This window comes from Haemorhous mexicanus, chromosome 6 (genome assembly GCF_027477595.1).
Source record: "Haemorhous mexicanus isolate bHaeMex1 chromosome 6, bHaeMex1.pri, whole genome shotgun sequence".
Lineage (NCBI taxonomy): Eukaryota > Metazoa > Chordata > Aves > Passeriformes > Fringillidae > Haemorhous > Haemorhous mexicanus.
The window spans coordinates 1,976,441-1,997,316 of record NC_082346.1 but is presented as its reverse complement, the minus strand read 5'-3'; the positions used below and the strand labels follow the sequence as shown (position 1 = coordinate 1,997,316).

General features: G+C 39.1%; 1 protein-coding gene across 1 annotated transcript in view; it reads left to right on the top strand.

Moving 5' to 3' along the window:
* LUZP2 (leucine zipper protein 2) overlaps nucleotides 1-20,876 on the top strand; it is a 125,873-nt gene that overhangs the window by 77,333 nt on the left and 27,664 nt on the right. Inside the window, exons 6-8 of the mRNA XM_059848152.1 lie at nucleotides 3,301-3,363; nucleotides 6,740-6,802; nucleotides 18,584-18,658. Coding sequence (XP_059704135.1) covers nucleotides 3,301-3,363; nucleotides 6,740-6,802; nucleotides 18,584-18,658 — 201 coding nt within the window. The remainder of the gene's footprint in view (nucleotides 1-3,300; nucleotides 3,364-6,739; nucleotides 6,803-18,583; nucleotides 18,659-20,876) is intronic.

The following is a 20,876-nucleotide window of genomic DNA, read 5'->3' as shown; positions in this document are numbered from 1 at the left end:
AACCCCAAGAAGTTTAAGCTGTACTCAGAGCCTTCTTTTTATTTTTTCATAATACTTAGAAGCCTGATACAAAATATCTTGTCTGATGCTGCTGTGCTGAGCTTAAATAGGGGGAAAGGCTTTTCAAAAGCAAGGAAAAATAGCTCATTTTAAATTAGACTATTCTGCTTTATTACCCTTTTCCCAAGGCAAGGGATTCAGGCATAAAATGTAAGTTCAGTATCATGGGTAGGTCAGTGATTCATGAAGACATTAGTGGCTCAAAAAAAGTCAGTTGGATCCTCTAAATTAGGTCCCACTCCTGACTTCACTTCATCTTGTTCAAGGACTTTCAGGAAATCATTAAATATTAAAGGTGATTAAATTGGAGTTCTGTGTCACTGCATTAAGAGAACCCCTAGGTGCCCACCCAAGCTGTCCCTTGTCTGTGTTTTCATTAAGTCAACTCTTTGTGGATTGACTGGAGGATCCTCATGGAGGACAGACTTTCCCTGCTAGTGCAGGTACAACTGGAACGTGGCTCAGTGATGTGATTGCATGCCAATACTTCACCCTACAGCTTTGCTAAAAGCTTTCTAAGATGTTCCAGTACATTAAAATACCTGTTTATTTTGAATATAATGACATTTTAACTCCAAGTCTAGAAGGCCATTGCTAATTAAAATAATTTTTCTGTATAATTTTTAAATTGATTACTAAAGATATAGTTAAAGATACTTCATTCCTTATTTTTCAGATTGAAATGTCCAAGATCTTCTGCACTGAAGTGCTTAATTACAAATGAAGTATTTGAAATTAAAACTGCGTAAAATTCTGATTAGTTTATTTGTTCTTGCTCTTTGAGGGATGTTTAATAAGAAAAGGAGCATAATCTTTAATCCTTGTACGTCTTAGAAGTCAGAAGTTCTGTTCTGAATCAATAGGCCTTTGTCAATTTAAAATGTCATTGATTAATTAATCTGGCTTTGAATAGCCAATTTCTAGCAAAAGGGACATATTCCTCCAGAATATGTACTTGATTAGACTTCTTTCAGAAGAAAAAAAGGTCTTAATTCAGAATTAATTTTAAAAAAAAAGGTTCTGTTACACTTCAGATGTTTTTACTGGTATGCTTCATATTCTGCTATAAGAATGAGTACTATTAATCAGGATGCAGAGCTATTTTCAACAGCCATATGTGATTTGTGAAGGAACATAAAATCATGCAAATTGTAGCCAAGAAGTTGTCATCTACTTCTAACAAGCTCCTACTTATTATACTCTGGATAATATTAACTTTTAATGCTTGCTCTCATTTCCAAAAGCATTATGAAGTTAGGATGCAATCAGGAATATTTTGCTTGCATTCTGATAACCCTGCTGGGTGCTTTTGTTGCAAACAGTCTGGATCATGAGACAGAATGGGGAAATCATGTTAAACCAACCTCTCTAAATCTCAAAAATTGAGTCCATCTCCTAACTTTGAATATTTTCATCAAGTTTTGGATTTGGACAAATTCTGTATATGTATAACTATATGCTTTTGCCAGGTTTATTTGGCACAAAATGTGGAAATTGTGACAACCATCTAGGACATTGTGTGTCCTGTTGGCACACAGCTGTTCACACTCTGGGTTACTGCATGGTATTCTCAAAATATTCTCAAAATTCTCTTTGCCTCTGAAATATGGACAGGGTGTTACTGAACCAACCATCACCAGTCTGCAGAGGGACTGGAGGATAATGAGTCAGCCTGATGTTTAATCATCCCAGAAGGTGATGCTGAAACCATCAGGATGTGTGTAAAACACATTCACCCTGTGTTCACAAGTACAGCCTGGTTCTTTAGGTGCACCCCTGGTGAGCAGTGGATGAGTCAGGGGTGCTTCATGTCTTTGATTTTTATTTTGTTTGCCTTTGTTCATCCTGTATCTGCTGTACAGTTCCATTTTTTTCAGAGCCAGGTGTCTTGTTCTGTATTTCCCTAGTGGTTAGTACAATAGGCTATTGCTCTTTGATGAGTTACAACATAAATTTTAAAACAAAGAACCAAATTGACTGTGACACTTACTGGAGCAACATCCAGCTCTAAATGCAAATCATATTTTCAAAGAGAATCTGGATTGTTGGATTGTCTCATTCAAAATGACATCCTAGCTCCTTTCTGTTGTGTCAGAAAGGTAGCCAGCAACAGTGAAATGTGAAGTTATGTCAGGTCTCCTTCTTATTTTGGACTCGTGAAAATGAGTTTTCAAATGAAATTTTAGTTTCTTTGCATTTGCTTTGAAAAAAAGGTTTTTATTTCCAAGAGAAAGTCAAAGCTCCCAGTCCTGGAATTAAAGCTTCCAGTGTTTCAGTGGGATGCAGACCTAAATTTGAACTGGATGGATTTATGTTTTTTCCTCTAAAGACAGCTTGTTCTTGTGCTCAATGTACAGGAAAGCTACTGCTCTTCAGTAATAAACTTACATTCCTGAAATTGGGTGGGTTCAGTTTCTCTTTGTATATTTACAGCCCATTAATGCAGGAATAGATGGTTTTTGTATCCTTTTAATATTTTTTTTTTCATGTTAAGCTTGTTAGGTTCAGCACTTGTAGATCTGCTTAATGAATACTTATGGTTTTGACCAGTTTTAAAAAATGTTCACACTCCAGAGAAATCTTCAACCTTGATTGTCAGTTGTGGGATAGTATGAGTGAGTAGTGGAAAAATAATTACAATGAAGAATTAATTTTATCAGGGTTTGGTTTTTTCCCTGAAAATGAGAAGAAATACATTTTAAAACTCCTACATGAAAAACCATATTGACTTGGCAGGATGCTGTCAGGTAACTAACTTTCTACTGGTTTTATTGCTTGCATTTTTAATTATAAAATTTAGCAGAAACACCCCTTGATTTTGATCATCAAGGCCAAGTGATGAGGCCTTGACCCTATTACTCAGTTGTTAAAATGATTTACAGAAAATGATACTGAGCTATGGAGTCGACACCAAGCAAGGATTAGAGGGTTTTTTCTGCCCTTTTGTACCTCAGCTTATTAAATCTAAATTGCTTTCAGTTCCCAGTGCTCTGGGAAGGTCTCTATGGGCAGTCCTGTTCCTGTTGAACCAAATTTTAATGCAAATGCCTTTAAGAATTCTGTGAGAGGATACACTGTGCCTTGATTAATCTCTCTTGTTTTATTTATCTTTGTTGGTGACTTGAAGATGTTATCCATATAAAAAAATTAAGTCAGTATGATCAAATGGTTAAAAGGTCCCTTAATATTTTAGTAACACTTGCTAATAAACTATTTTGGTTTTTTTTGTCCCATTTTCAGAACAAAAGCCTCAAAAACAAGCTCTTGTCAGGAAACAAGCTTTGTGGCATGCATGCAGAAGAGGTAAGGAAGTTTCCTCTCTATTCTGAATTTAATGTACCCAAAAAGTTTGCATCAAAGTGTTTTGTACTGAGGTCCTGGTGCATTATACAGATACACAAGAAAATATATAGATATACAGAGACAGCAGAATACAGAATATATATTATGCTTTTATGGTAAGTGTTCCTGCAGTGCTGCCATCTCAACTAATTTTTGTGTCTTCACAAGAAGCATTTCAAATGTATCAGAAAGCAAGTTGCAAATACAAGTTTCAGACAAATGAAATTATCTGGGCGTGCCTGTGGTATAACTCTAATAGATATAATAACTAATAACTCTATATATAATCTAATAACTCTGGATATATGCCTCTATAACATAGATAAAAGTGATTTCAGTTACATGGACTCCATGTCTACCCTGAGCCAGGAATTGCCAAAGGCCCATTTTCAAATGGAGACAGGAAAGTCCTTTTGTTGTTGATTCCCAGAATATTTCATTATTTCAAGGGAAAAATGGTCACTGTGGAACTGAGGGAGAGCAATCTCCCCTCTGCTGAAGAGTGAGATAGACAATGATACAAAAGCCCTATTTTTGACAAATTCCTCAGTGCAGAAGTGCCTGCACTCACGTGAGCATTCCCTTTATTTTTCTTTTCATTTAAACAAAAGCTATTACACATGCATCTGATTTACTCCCATTACTTTAGTCTGGGTTTTTTTGCACATAGTTTCTGTTAAGGTCATTGCACCTCACCAGAATGAAAACAAAGCATAAAGAATTTCCTCTGTACTAAAATTTTCCTAATCATTATTGAATGCATTTTCTTCATTAGAGTCTCTACCTTTTAAGTGAGACATCAGTGCTTAGGAGGTCAAGTTTCAAATTTTAGCACAGAGGAAGTTTTTCATGCTTTGGTTTCATTCTGGAGAGGTGCAATGACCTTAACAGAAATGATATATGCAAAAAAACCCAGGCTAAAGTAATGTGAGTAAATATTTTCTGTTCCCTGGCCAGTTGAGGAGGGAAGTGATGGAGTGGCTTTGGTGGGCACCTGGCATCCAGACAGGGTCAAAGCACCACACCTAGCTGCATTTTTATAGATGATAATAATATATAATATTTGAACCTTTGGTCCTTAACTTGAAGATCTTTTCTCTGATTATGTCTCTTTTAATATTTGCATCTAAGGGTGAAGCCTAAGGATAACTTAATTTTATTACATGCAGTGTGACATGCCCTGGCAGTCAGAGATCTGCAGAGAATTAAACATAAATTAAGTAACAGTCAAGACAGCAGATTGTGAGTGCATTTCAAAGTGTGAGAATCTCTTGATTAATGAATCCTCCTGGCAAATGTGCAGCTATTAAGCATGTTACCATTGGAACAAGCAGAATTGCTACTGGAAATGCTCCTTTTTTTGTGCTTGTTTTGCCAGTTAAGCTGTGCCAGCCAGAAAAACACAGTGTGTTTTCTGTTTTTAATTGAGCACTGTGCTCTCCAAGCACAACAACTGTGTGAGCTGCTTTCAGGTATTACCTCCAATACCCTTTGAGGGTAGAATTGCCTGCCAGGAAGGTCCTGCTTTGGTTTGCTGCCTCAGGCTGCATGCAGACAGACAGGATTTCCTTCTGGATTCCCTTCTCCAAGGATCCAGGGCCTTGGAAGGAGGAAGGCAGGGCTGCAAACCTTGGGGTTTCCAGGACACATGCCAGGGCAATACTACCAAACTCTGTATTTTAGAGACCTGTGTTTAATGGTAATTTTATCTGCCTGAGAGGACTAAGAGGTCCTCTCCCTTGAAGCACAGAAAATCCACAAAATAATCAAATTTTATCACAAAGAGTTCCAGGCCATACACGTGCTTTTGACCAGCACTGAGTTTATTTATCTTTATGACTCTTAATTTCATCACAGGCTTCATATTTAGCAAATGAGTTATACCTTAATTGCCACTCTCAGGCTCCTCTGCAGCCTATTTGGATGCCTTGTAAATCACAGAAACTGTATATTTTATTAAACACAGCCCTCAGAATAATTGAAATTGGTGAACATTTTCTCACTGGTTGTTAGGTGGTGTGGAATATATTCCCTAGCTCAATTAATTGCATTGCCCAGGTCAGAAGTCAGTGCTGTTGAATGAAGTAGCAGTGGATAAAGTCCCAGAACAAAGAATTCTGCTGGACTGATCTTGGCTGTTAGTTTCAGATTTTACAGAACACCATAACCATTTTGGCCTTGCTGTTTAAACATTTAAAGCAGGTTCTAAAAGTTTTGATTCCTTAGATTCATTCAGCCTTCCCAAAAGTCTGTCACTGAATTTGACTGCATCGAGTGGAAAGAGATAAAATCTTTCCAAAAATTCCAGCTTAAGAAAGATATACTGCTTTTGTAATGTGTTATGTTTATGGAATGCTCTTTCAGTAAAGGTGAAAACAGACTTTTAATCCATTCCAAGGACTTCAAAACACTCGGCATTAATTAATACAAGAAAATTTATTGAGTGTCAGTTGGGACTGTTGTGACAGTGTTCACAGGGGTCCCAGGATGAGGGAAGAGATGAGAAAGTTGACTCCGTGTTCAGAAGGTTTGGTTTTTTATTTTAAGATATATATTGTATTAAAAACCATACTAAAAGAATAGAAGAAAGGATTTCAGCAGAAGGCTGGCTAGAATAGAAAAGGAATGAATAACAAAGGTTTGTGACTGACAGAGACAGTCTGGACAGCTGAACTGGGATTGGCCATTAATTAGAAACAACAAGATGAGACCAATCCCAGACCCACCTGTTGCATCCCACAGCAGCAGATAATCATTGTTTGCAGTTTGTTCCTGAGGCCTCTCAGCAACTCAGGAGGAAAAAATCCTAAGGAAAGGATTTTTCAGAAAACATGTCAGTGACAGACTGTGGATTTTATTTAAAAAAAAGATTACTTTGAGAGGATTCTTAGATAAAAACTGAACTAACATTCCTTGGATAGTTGGGTTCCTTTGGATGCCACCTGGAACACCCTGATCTTGACAAAGACCTGGATAAGCCTAAGGAGCCTCTTTGCTTCTAAGAATAAGATTGTTTGCTTTGAAGGTGATTCCTTCAGTTATGCTTCATGGAAAGCATTAATAACAGCTCCTGTCTGAAATGTGTGAGCCCATTTCTGTTCTTTACAGTACCAGCTCAGGTGTGTGCTTTAGGTGAGTGCCATTCTGCATTTTCCTCTCTGCTTTTGGTTGGTTTGACTTATGAACCTGGAAAAGCAATTGTCAATTGTTTGGAGTGGAGAGTTCTACATTTTCAATCTGATCTAGAGTCTGCTGTTCTCAGAATTTACAATGCTTTTTTTTTAATATTTAAAATTAAAAAAAACACAAAACCTGATTTGCTTATCCTCACTTTCAGTCAAAAAAGATTCAAGCCCAGCTGAAAGAGCTTCGTTATGGGAAAAAGGATTTGATTTTTAAGGTAAGTTTTATTTCACTATAGTTAGCTGAAATTTTAGGGTTAATATGGCATTGGAGCAAAGTAGGAATATGATAGCTGCCTTTATTATTGCAGTTCTAACTTTGTCTTATTATTGCAGTTCTTTATTATTGCAGTTCTAAGTTTGTTCTGAAAAGAGCTCAAAACACCAAAGCAGACTTAATACTGTAATGCATTTTCAGAAATATACTTCTATCTATGTTTTTGTGCTCACAAAAAGCCAAATTCTAGGTGACTGCTGATGAACAAAACCTGTTGCCCTATTCCATACATTCTGTAACATATCTTTCATCTTTCTAACTGAATGATGTAATATTTTTCAGATGCTTCTTGTTTTTCCTTTAATTAGCACTCCTCCATGGCAAAGTATTGGTAATATTTAAAGCAAACCTCTGGGTTTATGATAAGCTTGAGCAATGTAATGTTCCTCAGGGCTGAAGATTTAAGAAAAAAGAAACGTCTGTTGCTTAAACAATCCAAATTCATAGTCTGTTCTAGCTAGCACATTTTAAAAATAATAAAATTTTTTAAAATAAAGGAGGGGAAGACAAAACAGGAAGACATTGCTGAAGGGCATCAAGTCCTTGTTAGCACAGGGAGAAGTTTATCCCTGTTGAAAGGAAGAGAAGAGAGATGCAGATTAACCTGACTGAAGCCTGTTAATGGAGTAATGCTTTTATATATTCCCAGCACAAAGGATGGAGATGAAGGAGTCATCTCCAAAGGGACTAGACCTAGAATTACTTACAAAGTCATTCATGTCAATATATATGAGTTCCAAATTGTCCTCCTGAAGTGTTTAGCTCTCTCTGCTGTGTGTCTGTTGTAGATACAGTGCTGTAAATATGTAAATATAGGGTAATGTAGGCCATTTAAAAGAGAGTGTGATTTCTGTGCTTTTTTTTTTGTTTGTTTGTTTTGTTTTTAATGCATAGGTTTATTCCAGGGTTCTTCAGGGACATTTATTTCTGGTCTCCATAAGACCAAAACCAGGGAAACAGATTTAGAGACAAAAATTAGGTACATTATAGATCTAGGCATTCAACTTTTAATGCCATCTAGCATTAACAAAAGCAACACATCTTTCTTCAACTTCAGTATAATGGAGAGCTTGAGCAGAGGTAAAGATCAAAAATTCTGATCTTGCCTTGCTGTGAAAGTTTGTTTTCTTTGGCTGAGCAGTAGGTTTGCTCAGCACCATTATCTACTTGCTGTTTTCATTGTGGTAATACACAGTGATCCCAAAAAAGGATCTGAGCTATGGTAGGGTGTATTGAATGCCTAGCAAGGGACCTCCTGCCAAGTACTGCCCACCTGAAAAAAGCTTACAGAAGATGAAAATGGGACCATAAACAGGTGAACATGGCAGAAAGGCTGAGCAGCAAGTCACTGACACACCTGCAGGGAAATCCACCTTCTCCTGATGCTGCTTCAGTGAGCTGTGACCATGTAAGTTAAGGCACACATGTGGAGGGAGGAAATGTGTCTAGTGGGAATGGGAATAGATGTGGTTTCATCTGGCTGGATGTGGCTTTCTCCATCACAGTCTCCACTTCCAGTCCTTGGAGCATTGTCTTCTGAACACTAGGTCTGCTTTTGACCACATGAATTACAGCTTAAAGTCCTTGATTTACATTGAATAGGCACAGCTCTTTGTCAGACAATTCCCTTTTCCTGACCCAGAGATGGGGCAACTGAGAGGTGTTTTAAAAACTTTTATTCCATTTTCAGTCTCATGAGAAGGGTGAGACAATACAGATGTTATAACTGACACCACCACAATCTGATGGTGTGAATTATTTCTTAGGGTGGGACAATACAGATGTTATAACTGACACCACCACAATCAGATGGTGTGAATTATTTCTTAATTAGGTTGGGACAATACAGATGTAATAACTGACACCATCACAATCAGGTGGTGTGAATTATTTCTTAATTAGGGTGGGACAATACAGATGTTATAACTGACACCATCACAATCAGATGGTGTGAACTATTTCTTAATTAGGGTGGGACAATACAGATGTTATAACTGACACCATCACAATCAGATGGTGTGAATTATTTCTTAATTAGGGTGAGACAATACAGATGTTATAACTGACACCATCACAATCAGATGGTGTGAACTATTTCTTAATTAGGGTGGGACAATACAGATGTTATAACTGACACCATCACAATCAGATGGTGTGAACTATTTCTTAATTAGGGTGGGACAATACAGATGTTATAACTGACACCATCACAATCAGGTGGTGTGAATTATTTCTTAATCAGGGTGGGACAATACAGATGTTATAACTGACACCATCACAATCAGATGGTGTGAATTATTTCTTTATTAGGGTGAGACAATACAGATGTTATAACTGACACCACCACAATCAGATGGTGTGAATTATTTCTTAATTAGGGTGGGACAATACAGATGTTATAACTGACACCACCACAATCAGATGGTGTGAATTATTTCTTAATCAAGGTGAGACAATACAGATGTTTTAACTGACACCATCACAATCAGATGGTGTGAATTATTTCCTAATTAGGGTGAGACAATACAGATGTTATAACTGACACCATCACAATCAGGTGGTGTGAATTATTTCTTAATTAGGGTGGGACAATACAGATGTTATAACTGACACCACCACAATCAGATGGTGTGAATTATTTCTTAATTAGGGTGGGACAATACAGATGTTATAAGTGACACCACCACAATCTGATGGTGTGAATTATTTCTTAATCACAATACACTACAAATGTTTCTTGGCCTCTCAGCTTTAGCCACACCAGTGGTGTTAATGCCTTAAAGCCAATGATCTAAAATCACCCCTCATGGGTCCCACTACAATGCATCTTTCACAGTTCTGTTTCTCCACAGTATCCAGTCTTATTTGCAAGGCTTATTTCTTATTTTGAAACCTGTTTCTAGCTCCATTTCTCTCCCAGCAATGTCTGTCCTATTCCATGGCATTTCCAAGTCAGCATCTCTTGTCTCAAAGTTTGCATATGGTTGCACACTGTGTGGGCCTTCTGCCAGGCCCTGAGAGCTCTCTACAAATCCTGTTCTTGATCATGATTGAACACTAGAGCCACCAGCTGAGATGTAGGTCCCAAATTGGGTAGGGTGGGTTCTCCTCTGAGCCCTCTTATTGCAAAATAAGGATAGTTACTTCCCTTCCAGGTAAACTGTGATCTAATGTAATTTAAAAAACTAACTTTAGATGGAGAATGTTGATGAATTGTGGATTCCAAAGCCCCCTACACTGAGAACTATGTATTGTGTGTTTATATGTAAATGATTCAAACATCTCTTGACAGGGTGCAGTTCTGTATGAGATTGAATGCCTGCTTTGCTAATGCTGATATATCCTTTGTATGTAACCAGAAATATTTGTGCAGGTTTATTCATCAGCCTTTTTCCTGTCCAAGAAAATTTGATTTGTGAAGCAGAGGGAGCAGCAGCCTTATGCCATCCTCCTGAATCATTTGAGGTTCTAAAACATAGGTTCAGTGTGCTTGTGTGTGTTTCATGTCTGAAGACAGACACACTAAGCAGAGCAGAAGCCACTGGGTGTAGTCTGGAGAGTTTTTAAAGTATCTGCTTGTGCTGAGTGGGAGGAATGAACCCCACTCAAATATCTTGTGAAAGATTTCAAGGCAGAGCTACAATTTAATAGGAAAATTACCATGAAGGCAGTAGTACAGGAACACTGGTTTAAACTGACAAAGTCAGGACAGACCTGTTGGTCAGTGTGGGGGCAGCAGCCCAGTTAAATGGGGGTTGCAGTCTCATGGGAGTGATGGATGTGGTCTTGTCAAAGCAGTGAGCCAGTGGAAAGGTCTGGTCCTTCTCTGGAGGTACAGAGAAGTGGGGGAGAGTTCTTGTGATTCTTGGCACTCCAGTGGCACGTGCCATCTTGTCCCAAACTCCAGATTGTACAGAGGCAGGAGTGTTCAGTACCTCCCCTGGGGTGGGGAGCTGCACAGTGGGGAACTGCACGGTGGGCTGGTGTGATTCTGAGTCTTTCTGGGCAATCCTTGATGGCCCATTAGCAGGGATGACCCCTCAGGGTGGCTGTGAGTCATGGCAGGGATGGAGAAGCAGTGCTGCAGCCACCTCAGCAGTCCATCAGGAGGTAAAGCAGGTGGTGGTGTACCTTGGTTACAGCCCCATGCTGTGACCCAGGACCCTGCTTGGTCAGAGAGGCTGCTAGGTTTGGGCAAGAACAGGTGACATTTCATTTCTAGTTGCTTTGATACTGGAAACATAACAGATTTCATGTTAGCATTGCTGTTGTGCCTGTTTTATGGAGCTGTTGCTCTTTCTGGTAAATGGGATGGACAGTCCTCCTGTCAGCACAGCATGAATGTTTGGGATGAAACCCTGGCTGCCAGCTACTTTCACCTTACTGGGCTTTTGGCTTTTCCCCTTCCACTCCCTTCCCATCCCACTAAACTCTATTTCCTGAGTGCCTTACTGAGGATTTTAGGGAGGTCTGCTCTCCCTATAGATGTGAACACTGCAATCTTCCTGGAGCAGTTCAGCAGCAGGGTGTAAGCTGCTGGGTTTCTAAAGGGCAAGAAGGGAAGCTGCAGCTCATGTCCATCACAATAATGCTTTCTCTGAAGGCATCAATTCTGCAGATATATGTGAAATAAATAGGGAGGATTGTTTGATTTTTATTTTACATAATTCACATCAAGAAACTGTTTCTTAAGTTCTGGTACCTATTGCTGTCAGTGGTTCTGGTCTGAGCTAGACCTCTGGGCATTAAGTGGGAGAAGAAGAGAAATGGGAAAAAGGCAACTTTCTCCTTAACATTACTGTGAACTGGTACATGATATCCTCTTTATCATGTCTTACTAACACTTCTTATGTTTTCAAAGTGTTTTATAACCTAGCTGATTCATTAGGGATTAATTAATATTAATTGATATTTTTAAAACTCTCCCTAAGTGATATAAAGCCATGGAACAAAGAAATGAGCATCACAAAAATTAATTCAGGCACCCAAGGTTATAGAGCTTGTCAGTATCTCTACAGATTATAATTTGAGGTTCTGTCTCTTTCTCACATTTCAGTCCCTTAAAGCATGCAGCATGTTATTCTTAAAAAAATTGACCCAAGTTAAAATTCACTTTGTATTTTAATGAGAAAACCAAGAAATTATTAATAAAATTGCCACTGGATGTTCTTAATTGTATCACTGCCTTTGTAAGTAGGTACTTACTAGTTTTGAATGACACTGCTCTGAATTGTAATAATTTAAATTATCAGCCTAAACCCCTGCTTCAGTGAAGTACTTCTCAGTTTAAGTGCTTTGCTAGATTGAGGTCTGCATTTGTTTCAGGCATTACAGACCACTTCTTTTTTCAATTACTTCTCCTTCAGTAGCTGTCTTCCCATTTTTAGGCTATATTGCCCTGGAAGAAGTCTCATGTTTTACTAAAATAGGAAATAATTAAAAATAGTTTGGTTTTTTGTTCGTGAAATCCAAATGTGTACATATGATAGTGATAAGAGATGAATAAAAACAAATCTAGCAATGATTTCCAATGTCAGTTTGTACAAGTACCTTGTATTATTGAAATTCCTCTTGTAAATGTAAAAGGTGACCATGCTTCAGTGGTGTAGTTTGAGTGTATCTTTGCTTTTTTTTAAGGCTTTTGCTACAGATTCAGGCATATTTGATCTACCACTCCATCTGTTTTCCCTTTTGTTCAAATTCTAAGAGAAAGTCTCTTGATAGGCAGTCCTAGAAAAACAGGAAAAAGTTCAGATGTATTTAATCTTAAAGAAGCAAACAAATAGGAGTGGCTATTTTAACAAATAATACAACAACTTGGTGCCTTAACAAACACTTATTAGCTCACAACAAGTCAGGTAATATTTATTCTTGCCTACAAACCAGCCAGGGGCCAGCAAGGAGCAGCATGGGGTTCCCATTCATTTAACACCAAAGAGGAAGAAGGAGGGGGGAGTGAATCCATCATTGTCAAATGGGTGAAGGGAAGCAGCACAACTGACCCAGAACTTTCAGGCTAAAGGGGTGCAGCAAACCAGACCTGACAAGGTGCAGGGGCTGGGGTTGGAGCATTGACAGGGGAGAGTTTGGAAACATGGCAGGGCTGGAGGAGGTTGACATAAGGGAAGGTGGGAAAATATGGGGTGACCAACTGGGAAACTGAGCAGGGGGGCATGGAAGGAACATTAACATATTACAAATTAAACATTTAAACCCAAAAGCAAACCACAACAGTGGGGAACCTTGCTGCCAGCACTTGACAGCTCTGCTGTGCCTGATTTTTAGCTTGTTTCCATGTTCAATCTCTAGAACTCAAGTGTTTCCATGATGATTCTGTAAAATTTAAGTGTTTCCACGATGATTCTCTAGAGCTCAAGTGTTTCTTTGAAGTGCAGCTTCACAAACAGGATTGTAATTTACCTTCAGTACTCTTTCACTCCTCAATAATGTTTCAAGTACTATGAGTGCTCAATGCTTCCAAAGAACTAAGGGCCATATCACTATTGCAAGTTTAGAGTCAAGACTATTTTCCACATTCTTTGAAACACCTGGTTCTACACAAATTAGGTCATTATTTGACATGTGACAATCATTTAAATAATTTGCTGTGGTAGGGTTCAATACAAAGCTATGTGAAATTATTTTTGCATCATATTGACTGGATTTGGTAAACATCTGTCCCATTCCTCCCTCTGAAGTAGAGCTGATGCCATGTGTGTTTCCTTCTCTATTAGCAAAGTTAATTACATGCCACAGTAAACTGATTTCCCAGAATTTTAAATTACTTATTCCCCCTAATTAAGGCAATGAGATTCCATATTACATACAAAGAAAGAGGTGAAATAACAAAAGAAAAACAAAGGAAAAAAGCCAAGCAGAAAACCACCAAAGACCTGCTTTGGCAGAGAACTTGTCTAAACATTAGGATTGCTTTCTGGGCCTGTAATAATTTACTACATATTTAAAATTTGTGGTGATCTTTTAGAGAAGTATTTTTGTGCTGGCACATAGATGAAGATGCAAGTTTCAGGCTTTCCAGATTTGAATCCTGCTGGTGACTAGGCTTGATCCTAAACCACCCCATTTCACATATTCCACGATTTGCATCTGCACGTATTTAAATTAAAATTATCAGCTGCAGAATTCAGCTGACTTTGCCTATTTGAAAAACTAAATTTAACAGATTTTAAAGCATGCTTCATTATTCTCAAAGTACCATTAAACTTCTATTTTCCTTGCAAAAAGCTTTCTAAAAAAAAATAAAAAAACAAGGAATGTCATTTTTCTATAATTTTATTTGTGCATTCATGTACCTAGCACAGAAAGAATGCTCTTGTCTTTCTTGCTGCTTTTACATTGCCCTGTAATGGTAAATATAATTGCTATAGTTCAGTCTTCGAAGGAGATGACAGGAGAAAACTGGGAGCAGTTTCTTTTTTGGCCTGTTGTATGGATTTTCCTGAGAGAATACTGCAATTTCCCCTGCTTTCAGACAGGATCTTTAGTCTGTGCTGTGTTTATTCATCCAGTGTGTTTCTTCAGCCTCTGGATCTTGTGCAACCTCCCTTGGAAAATTTACCAGAGCCGTGTAGGAAAGTTATAACTGAACTAAAAACTATTGCAAAATACCAGTTATAAACATAAATGCAGTGCAAAATATTAGGGATTTTTTTTTTCCAGAGATCTTGCAACGCATTAATAGGGATAATAATTTCTATAAGCTACAGGCTGACTTCATCATGCTGCATAACAGCTGAACAGAGTCTGGAAGAGGACTCTTTCCTGTTGTTATACATTTATTGGGTAGCATTTCTAAGCACATTTAAGTAGGTTATATGAGACAATAACTATCAAAGACTGCACATAAGACAAAAAAAAAGTCTAGAAAGTCTCTCTAAAAAGTTTCTGTCTCTTCTTCCTGTTCCCATGATGGCCATTGTGGTGTCCTGGTGACAGCACTGAAAATGGCCCTTGTAATGGCTCTGCTTCATCCAGATGTTTTTTTCCTGCCCCTCTTCACTAGCAGAGCATGAGACTCAAAGGATAAACACTACATAGCAGCAACCAAGGCATCAGTGTGTGACCAGCTGAATCCAGAATACAGCAGTGTACCAGCTGCTAAAAAATTAACTCTGTCCCAAGAGAAATGAGGATGAAAGTAGATGTCCCTGTTTACATTGGCATCTTTTTATTGGTGTGTATTCTTGTTTCAAATGTCATATTTGGCATTTGCATGTTGTTGCCATATATAATCATTAATAATATGTTAATGTTAACAACACAGGAGGGGCCTGATGATCTAAACCCAGCTTGCTGCTGGAAAACCCTTACAGGACAGGAATTTTTGAATATCTTTATACAAGAAGGTGGAGGGTTGTTAGCATATATATTTTTCAGTATGGAAAAAGGGCACTGGGGACCTGAAACAACCTCTGATTTCAACTCCCTCTGCCATGTGCAGTGACACCTCCCACTAGACCAGGTTGCTCAAATCCCCATCCAGCCTGGCCTTGAACACTTCCACGGGTGGAGCATCCCCGTGGAGCATCCACAGCTTCTCTGGGCACCCTTGAATTTTCAGCATCCTCACAGTGAGGAACAGTACAGAAAGTATATTTCTGCCTAACATCTCATCTAAACCTGTCCTCTTTCAGGCTAAATCCTTTTGTCCTGTCACTCCTGAAGTCCCTTTCCAGCTTTCCTGCAGGCACTCATCAGGCATTGGAAGGCTTTCATTTATTTCACTGTTCCCTGCCAAGGACCTCATTCTATAAGAATACTTTAGAGGAATTTAATATATTTTTTTAGCTCTTCCAGTCTACTTTTTTTTAAGACTCTTTGCAGCTTATTAGAATTGGGCTTGAGTAGTCCCATTGGTGCTCATCCTTTTCTTTCCTCAGCATCAAAGCCATATTAGTTCATTTAGGCTCCCTAAAAAACTCCTAAATTGCAGCAGCAGTGGAACTATTGCAATATGAATTTAGCCTTGAGAGACAAAAACTTTCAGAAAAAAAAATCAGATTATTCTGCAGATTTGGTACTGAGAAGTAAATAACTATCACTACTTTCAAGTGAATTGCTGATCAAAATCCATTTTTAATGCCAGAATTTTACTCTTACTGGTTTCAGTTGGATTGATATCACTGAGCTATTTGCTCAGTATTCTGTGAAATGAAATAAATATACATGAACATTACAGAAAACTTTAGTCCATCAACATAGGACAGTTAAATGAAAAATGAGAATAAGTCTTGGCAAATGATGCATTCAGAAAACCTACACTAATACATTTGAAACCTGTTCTTTGGAAGAGCAGCTATTCACCATAAACCACAAATGTTTTCCTGTATGAGCACAGTGTTATTACAACATAGTAATTCTTTGTCATGGAAAATATCTATTATAAAAGCTTATAAAATATCTATTATAAAGCTTAAGTACTTTTCCTCCAACTGCATTTTTGATGTGGAAGCAGTTTCTCTGAGTTCCATCTTGCCCTGAAAGGAAGAGGACAGGAGTCATTTCTAATCACCAGTGCCTGCTTTCTGTCACCCACCCAGGCTTTCAGATGCCTCTGTAATTATTGCATGTGTTGAAGGGAACCAGACACCCTCTAATTCAGAACTGTAGCTCTGGTTTTCCACTGGTTTGAACTGTAACACTGCTGGAGGAAGAAGTTACCTCACCTTCTTCCCCCTGGTTCTAATTCTTCAGCAGTGCACACTGTCAGAGGTGCCAGCCTAGCCTCACGTTTGTCATGTGTTATCTTGTGTCATTTCCTTTTTACCATTGAAATCCTACAGGTTTTCAAATCTTGATCCTCTTTTAATTGAGAATGTATTGATTTGTATGGCTGTACTGAAAAATAATGTAATAAGTAACAATATAAAAATGTTTATGATGTGAGAAGTGTCTTGGTCTAGTTCTGTGAGAAGAGTCTCTGCATCACATGGAGTCAATGTTCAGTCTTTCAGACATTGTCTGTGGCCATGTTTCTTGTGAGTGATATTGTATCCCATATTTAGGAAAAAATCCAAAAAGTTACTGAAGTCTAGCAACTTCTTATATCTTAGTAATTTTTTCTCTAATAAATCAGTGATAAGTCCACTTAAATTTTGCAAACTGATGAAATGGAAGGATTATTTCTGTAGTGAATCCCCTGTTGCCAGACTAAAGGATCAAGCCAATGGTCTGACATGTGTGTTGTGGCTGGTGTTAGCTGTAAGGAAAGTGATGCAGGGTAAATCAGGGACTGCAATTCTCAAGAGACTTTCCCACATCTGAGCAAACAGCTGACTTCCACTTTGAATCAAGTTTGACCTGTGAAGCTGTGACTCTGGTGATAAATCTGGAGACAAATGCCTAATCCTCTTTTAAAATGCAACTGAGCAGTTCTTTGCATGAGCTGGGAACTGCAAATTCCAGGCTTTGGACATCTCATTTAGCAGGACAGCCTATGCCCAGTGTCAATGAACATCACATTAGCTGTCTGCTGAGGGCTACAGGCTTGCCTAAGCTCATCACCCCATCCATGACATTAATTTATGGCTGTCATAGCCCAGCAGAAACCAAGTTAACCACCTTTATGGCATTTACACCAAACAGCATTTGTGCAGTGTGGTTTTCCATTAAGCTGTGCTGCACTCAGCAGAGAGCAGCAGGTCTTCAAAGGCCTGTCAAGAAAAAATCTCTGGCTGGGATTGAACTGCAGAAACTTGGGAGCATGGAATGGTGCTGAGGGAAAATGCAAATATTGGGTTGAAATGAAAATGTGAAGGATTTTATGAGGATTTTATCCAATTATTCTGCATGTACAAAATGTGTATTTACTTAAGCAGAATTTCAGAGAGAAAAGATAAGTGGCTACTCCAGTGTCCTTCTCTATGGCTCCCTTTTCCAACAGGGAAAACAATGACAAGGCTGGGGTTTTTTGCAGGTACAACAGCAAAAGAATCCTTATTCCTTTAGGTTGCACAGCAATGTGTTATTAATGACAAGGCTGGGAACTGCAGGGATCTGCTTCCCTGAAACAGAAAATCCTTGCAGAAGATGTATTTCCTTCAAGTGAACAGGCTGGGTTTATACACCTCCTAGGCAAAGAGAGAGAAAATATTTGTCTTTATTTACTGAACATTTAAAAGCATCTTCTGAGCCCCTGCACTCCATGAATGACAGGTAGATTGTACAGAGCCTGAATCCTTCCACTCAGGGTGCAGGCTGCTAGCCTGATCCTGGCTTCAAACACAAGTCTCCCAAAGTGCTTTCCTGCTGTGTAGTTGCATAGTCAGCTCTTCTCGTGAATTTTCCTTTTGTATTTCCAGGAAAAGACATGGAGAAAAAAAATCTGATGTTCTATACCAGTAGGTAGTGTAATTTCATAAGGTGTCTGCATGCAAGAATGTTTGGGTGCTTTCTAATTTGTCTGATAGCTTAATGTTGGCATCTCAGTGTTTAAAACTACAAAACAATGTTCAAATTGCACTCAGAAGTCAGACAAATGAACAAAATTATTCAAAGACTTTTGAATACCTTAAATTTTCCAGAAGGATATTATGGTTTAATATTTAATATTTTATAGTATGGAATTTTTTTTTTTTCCTCAGGAAAAGCAAATCTGACCCAACCCATATATATAACCTGTAAAAATTTCTGTTCTTTGCTCTCTCTCACATGAAAAAAATGCTTTGGAAATTGCATCAGCTTTTTTTCTTGGTTCCCACAGGCACAACAGCTCACAGATCTGGAGCAAAAACTGTCAGTTGCAAAAGACAAATTGGAAAACGCAGCCCTTGACAAAGTAAGAAGTGTTTACCTGTATCAGCTGGGGGTGTTTTGGTGTAATTTGACAAAAAACAAGTGAAAGCCTTGCAGTTATTTAGGTGCATGCTAAGTTGCATCTGAATTGTACGTGAGAGTGAAATCAGTGGAACTGATTATGGTATGGGAAGTTAAGTCCATCTGCAAAGTTATTTAAGAAGAGGCTGGTCAAATTAGAAACAAAAAAAACAGCTCAATTTTTTTGTCCCTGATTTTTAGTAGATTTAGATATTTATTGAGCTATAGTTTGTGCTGACAGTAGACTTAGTGTGGGCCATAAGTTGATTTACACCAGAGCAGCTTTCTGTTTCCCTCCATGGACCCTTGGAATGGTTACAGATTTTGTATGAGCAGGTCCCAGACAGCAAGAATGGTGTGGCCAGTGGGACTGGGAAAGGGATTGTCCCCCTGTACTCAGAGCTGGCAAGGCCACACCTCACACAGCGCTCAGTTTGGGGCCACTCACTTAAGAAATGACATTTTACTGCTGGGGTGGGTTCAGAGAAGGGCAGTGAAGGGCCTAGAAAAGCTCTTTTCTCAGGAGCAGCAGAGGGAACTGGCCTTGTTTGGTCTGAAGAAGAGGAGGCTCATGCTCATGGCTCTCCACAGCTGTCTGAAAGGAAACTCTCCTGACGCAGGGGTTGGTTTCTTCTGCCACCTCTCAAGTGAAAGGATGAGAGGGAATTGCATTAGGTTGTGCCAGGGGAGATTAGAAATAAGAAATTTTATTTTCCCTGCAGAAGTGGTGAGGCATTGGAATAAGCTGCCCAGGAAGGTGGTGGCAGTACCACCTCTAGGAGTGTTAGAGAGGCATCTGGATGTGGCATCTGGATTTAATTAAGATTTAATCACCTCTAAACCTTGGGTTTAGGGGTGATTAAAATGGTGCTGTGTTGACAGGTGGTCTTAAAGATGAATCTTGCTGATTCTGTGGATCTTGCCATGTGACAGGAGTACAAATAGATCAGGGAAATATGAAGTCATGCATCTTTTGTGGGCAGTATTTTGGCCAGTCAGCAGCCTGTTTTGGCCACATTCCCATCTGTGCAAGGTTATAGAGAACTTTGTCAGATTCTATCCCTGGTTCCAACAGTGTTTCCTTCACCTGTGCTCTCATGGTGTTCATTTATAGATCTCCTGTCAGCAAAGTCAATACTGAATGATGCTTTGCACAGGATGGAAACAAATTTACTGGTTCTTCTTTTGCCTTTGGTTTGGCAAAATTGGAGTGGCTGCAGCCAAGGAAGAATGAGCACTGGATGGCAGGATTAGGAAGTGAGAGGATGAGAAATTTCTGGATGAGAGGAGAGTGATTTCAGATGGGTGCACTGAGGTCATATCAGACTAGAATGACTGAGTCCATGTCATCCTGCAGAATTAGACAGTCTGCTACCTCTGCCCATTTAACCATAACAAATGGTGATTTGTGCTGCCTGTGCAGCCACCAACTTGAAAAGTTGGAATTAAAGGCATGTTACATTGAAAAGAAGCATGCTAGTATCTTCTGCTGCCAATTAGAAATTAAAGGGTGCCTGAGTCAAATGGATAACTGGATGGGCAAGGATGTTTTGGAGGAACTTAGGAATAAAAAGTGGATGTATCATCTTTGGAAGGTCAGGTCTCTCAGGAAGTATTTATGGGGGTTGCTAGGGCATGTAGGAGAAAAATTAGGGAGGCCAAAGCTCAGTTCAAACTTAAAATGGCAACTTCTGTAAAGGATAATAATAAATGTTTTTACAAATATATTAATGGTGAAAGGAAGGGTGAGAACCACCTTTGTTCTCTACTGGATGCAGGAGGGAACCTAATAACAGCAGATGAGGAGAATGCAGAGGTGCTTAATGCCTTCTTTGCCTCAGCCTTCAGTGGGAAGACAGCTCATCCTGAGGACAGCTGTGCTCCTGGGCTGGTGGATGGTGTCAGGGAGCAGAATGGGCCCCTGTGATCCAGGAGGAGGCAGTCAGGGAACTGCTGAGCTGCTTGGATGTTCATAAATCCTTGGGACCAGATGGGATCCACCCCAGGGGGATGAGGGAGCTGGCAGATGAGCCTGGGAAGCCGCTCTCCATCATTTTCCAGCAGTCCTGGCTCACTGGTGAGGTTCCAGGTGGCTGGGAGCTGCCCAGTGTGACACCCATGCACAACAAGGATGGGAAGGAGGATCCTGGTCATTACAGACCAGTCAGCCTGACCTCAGT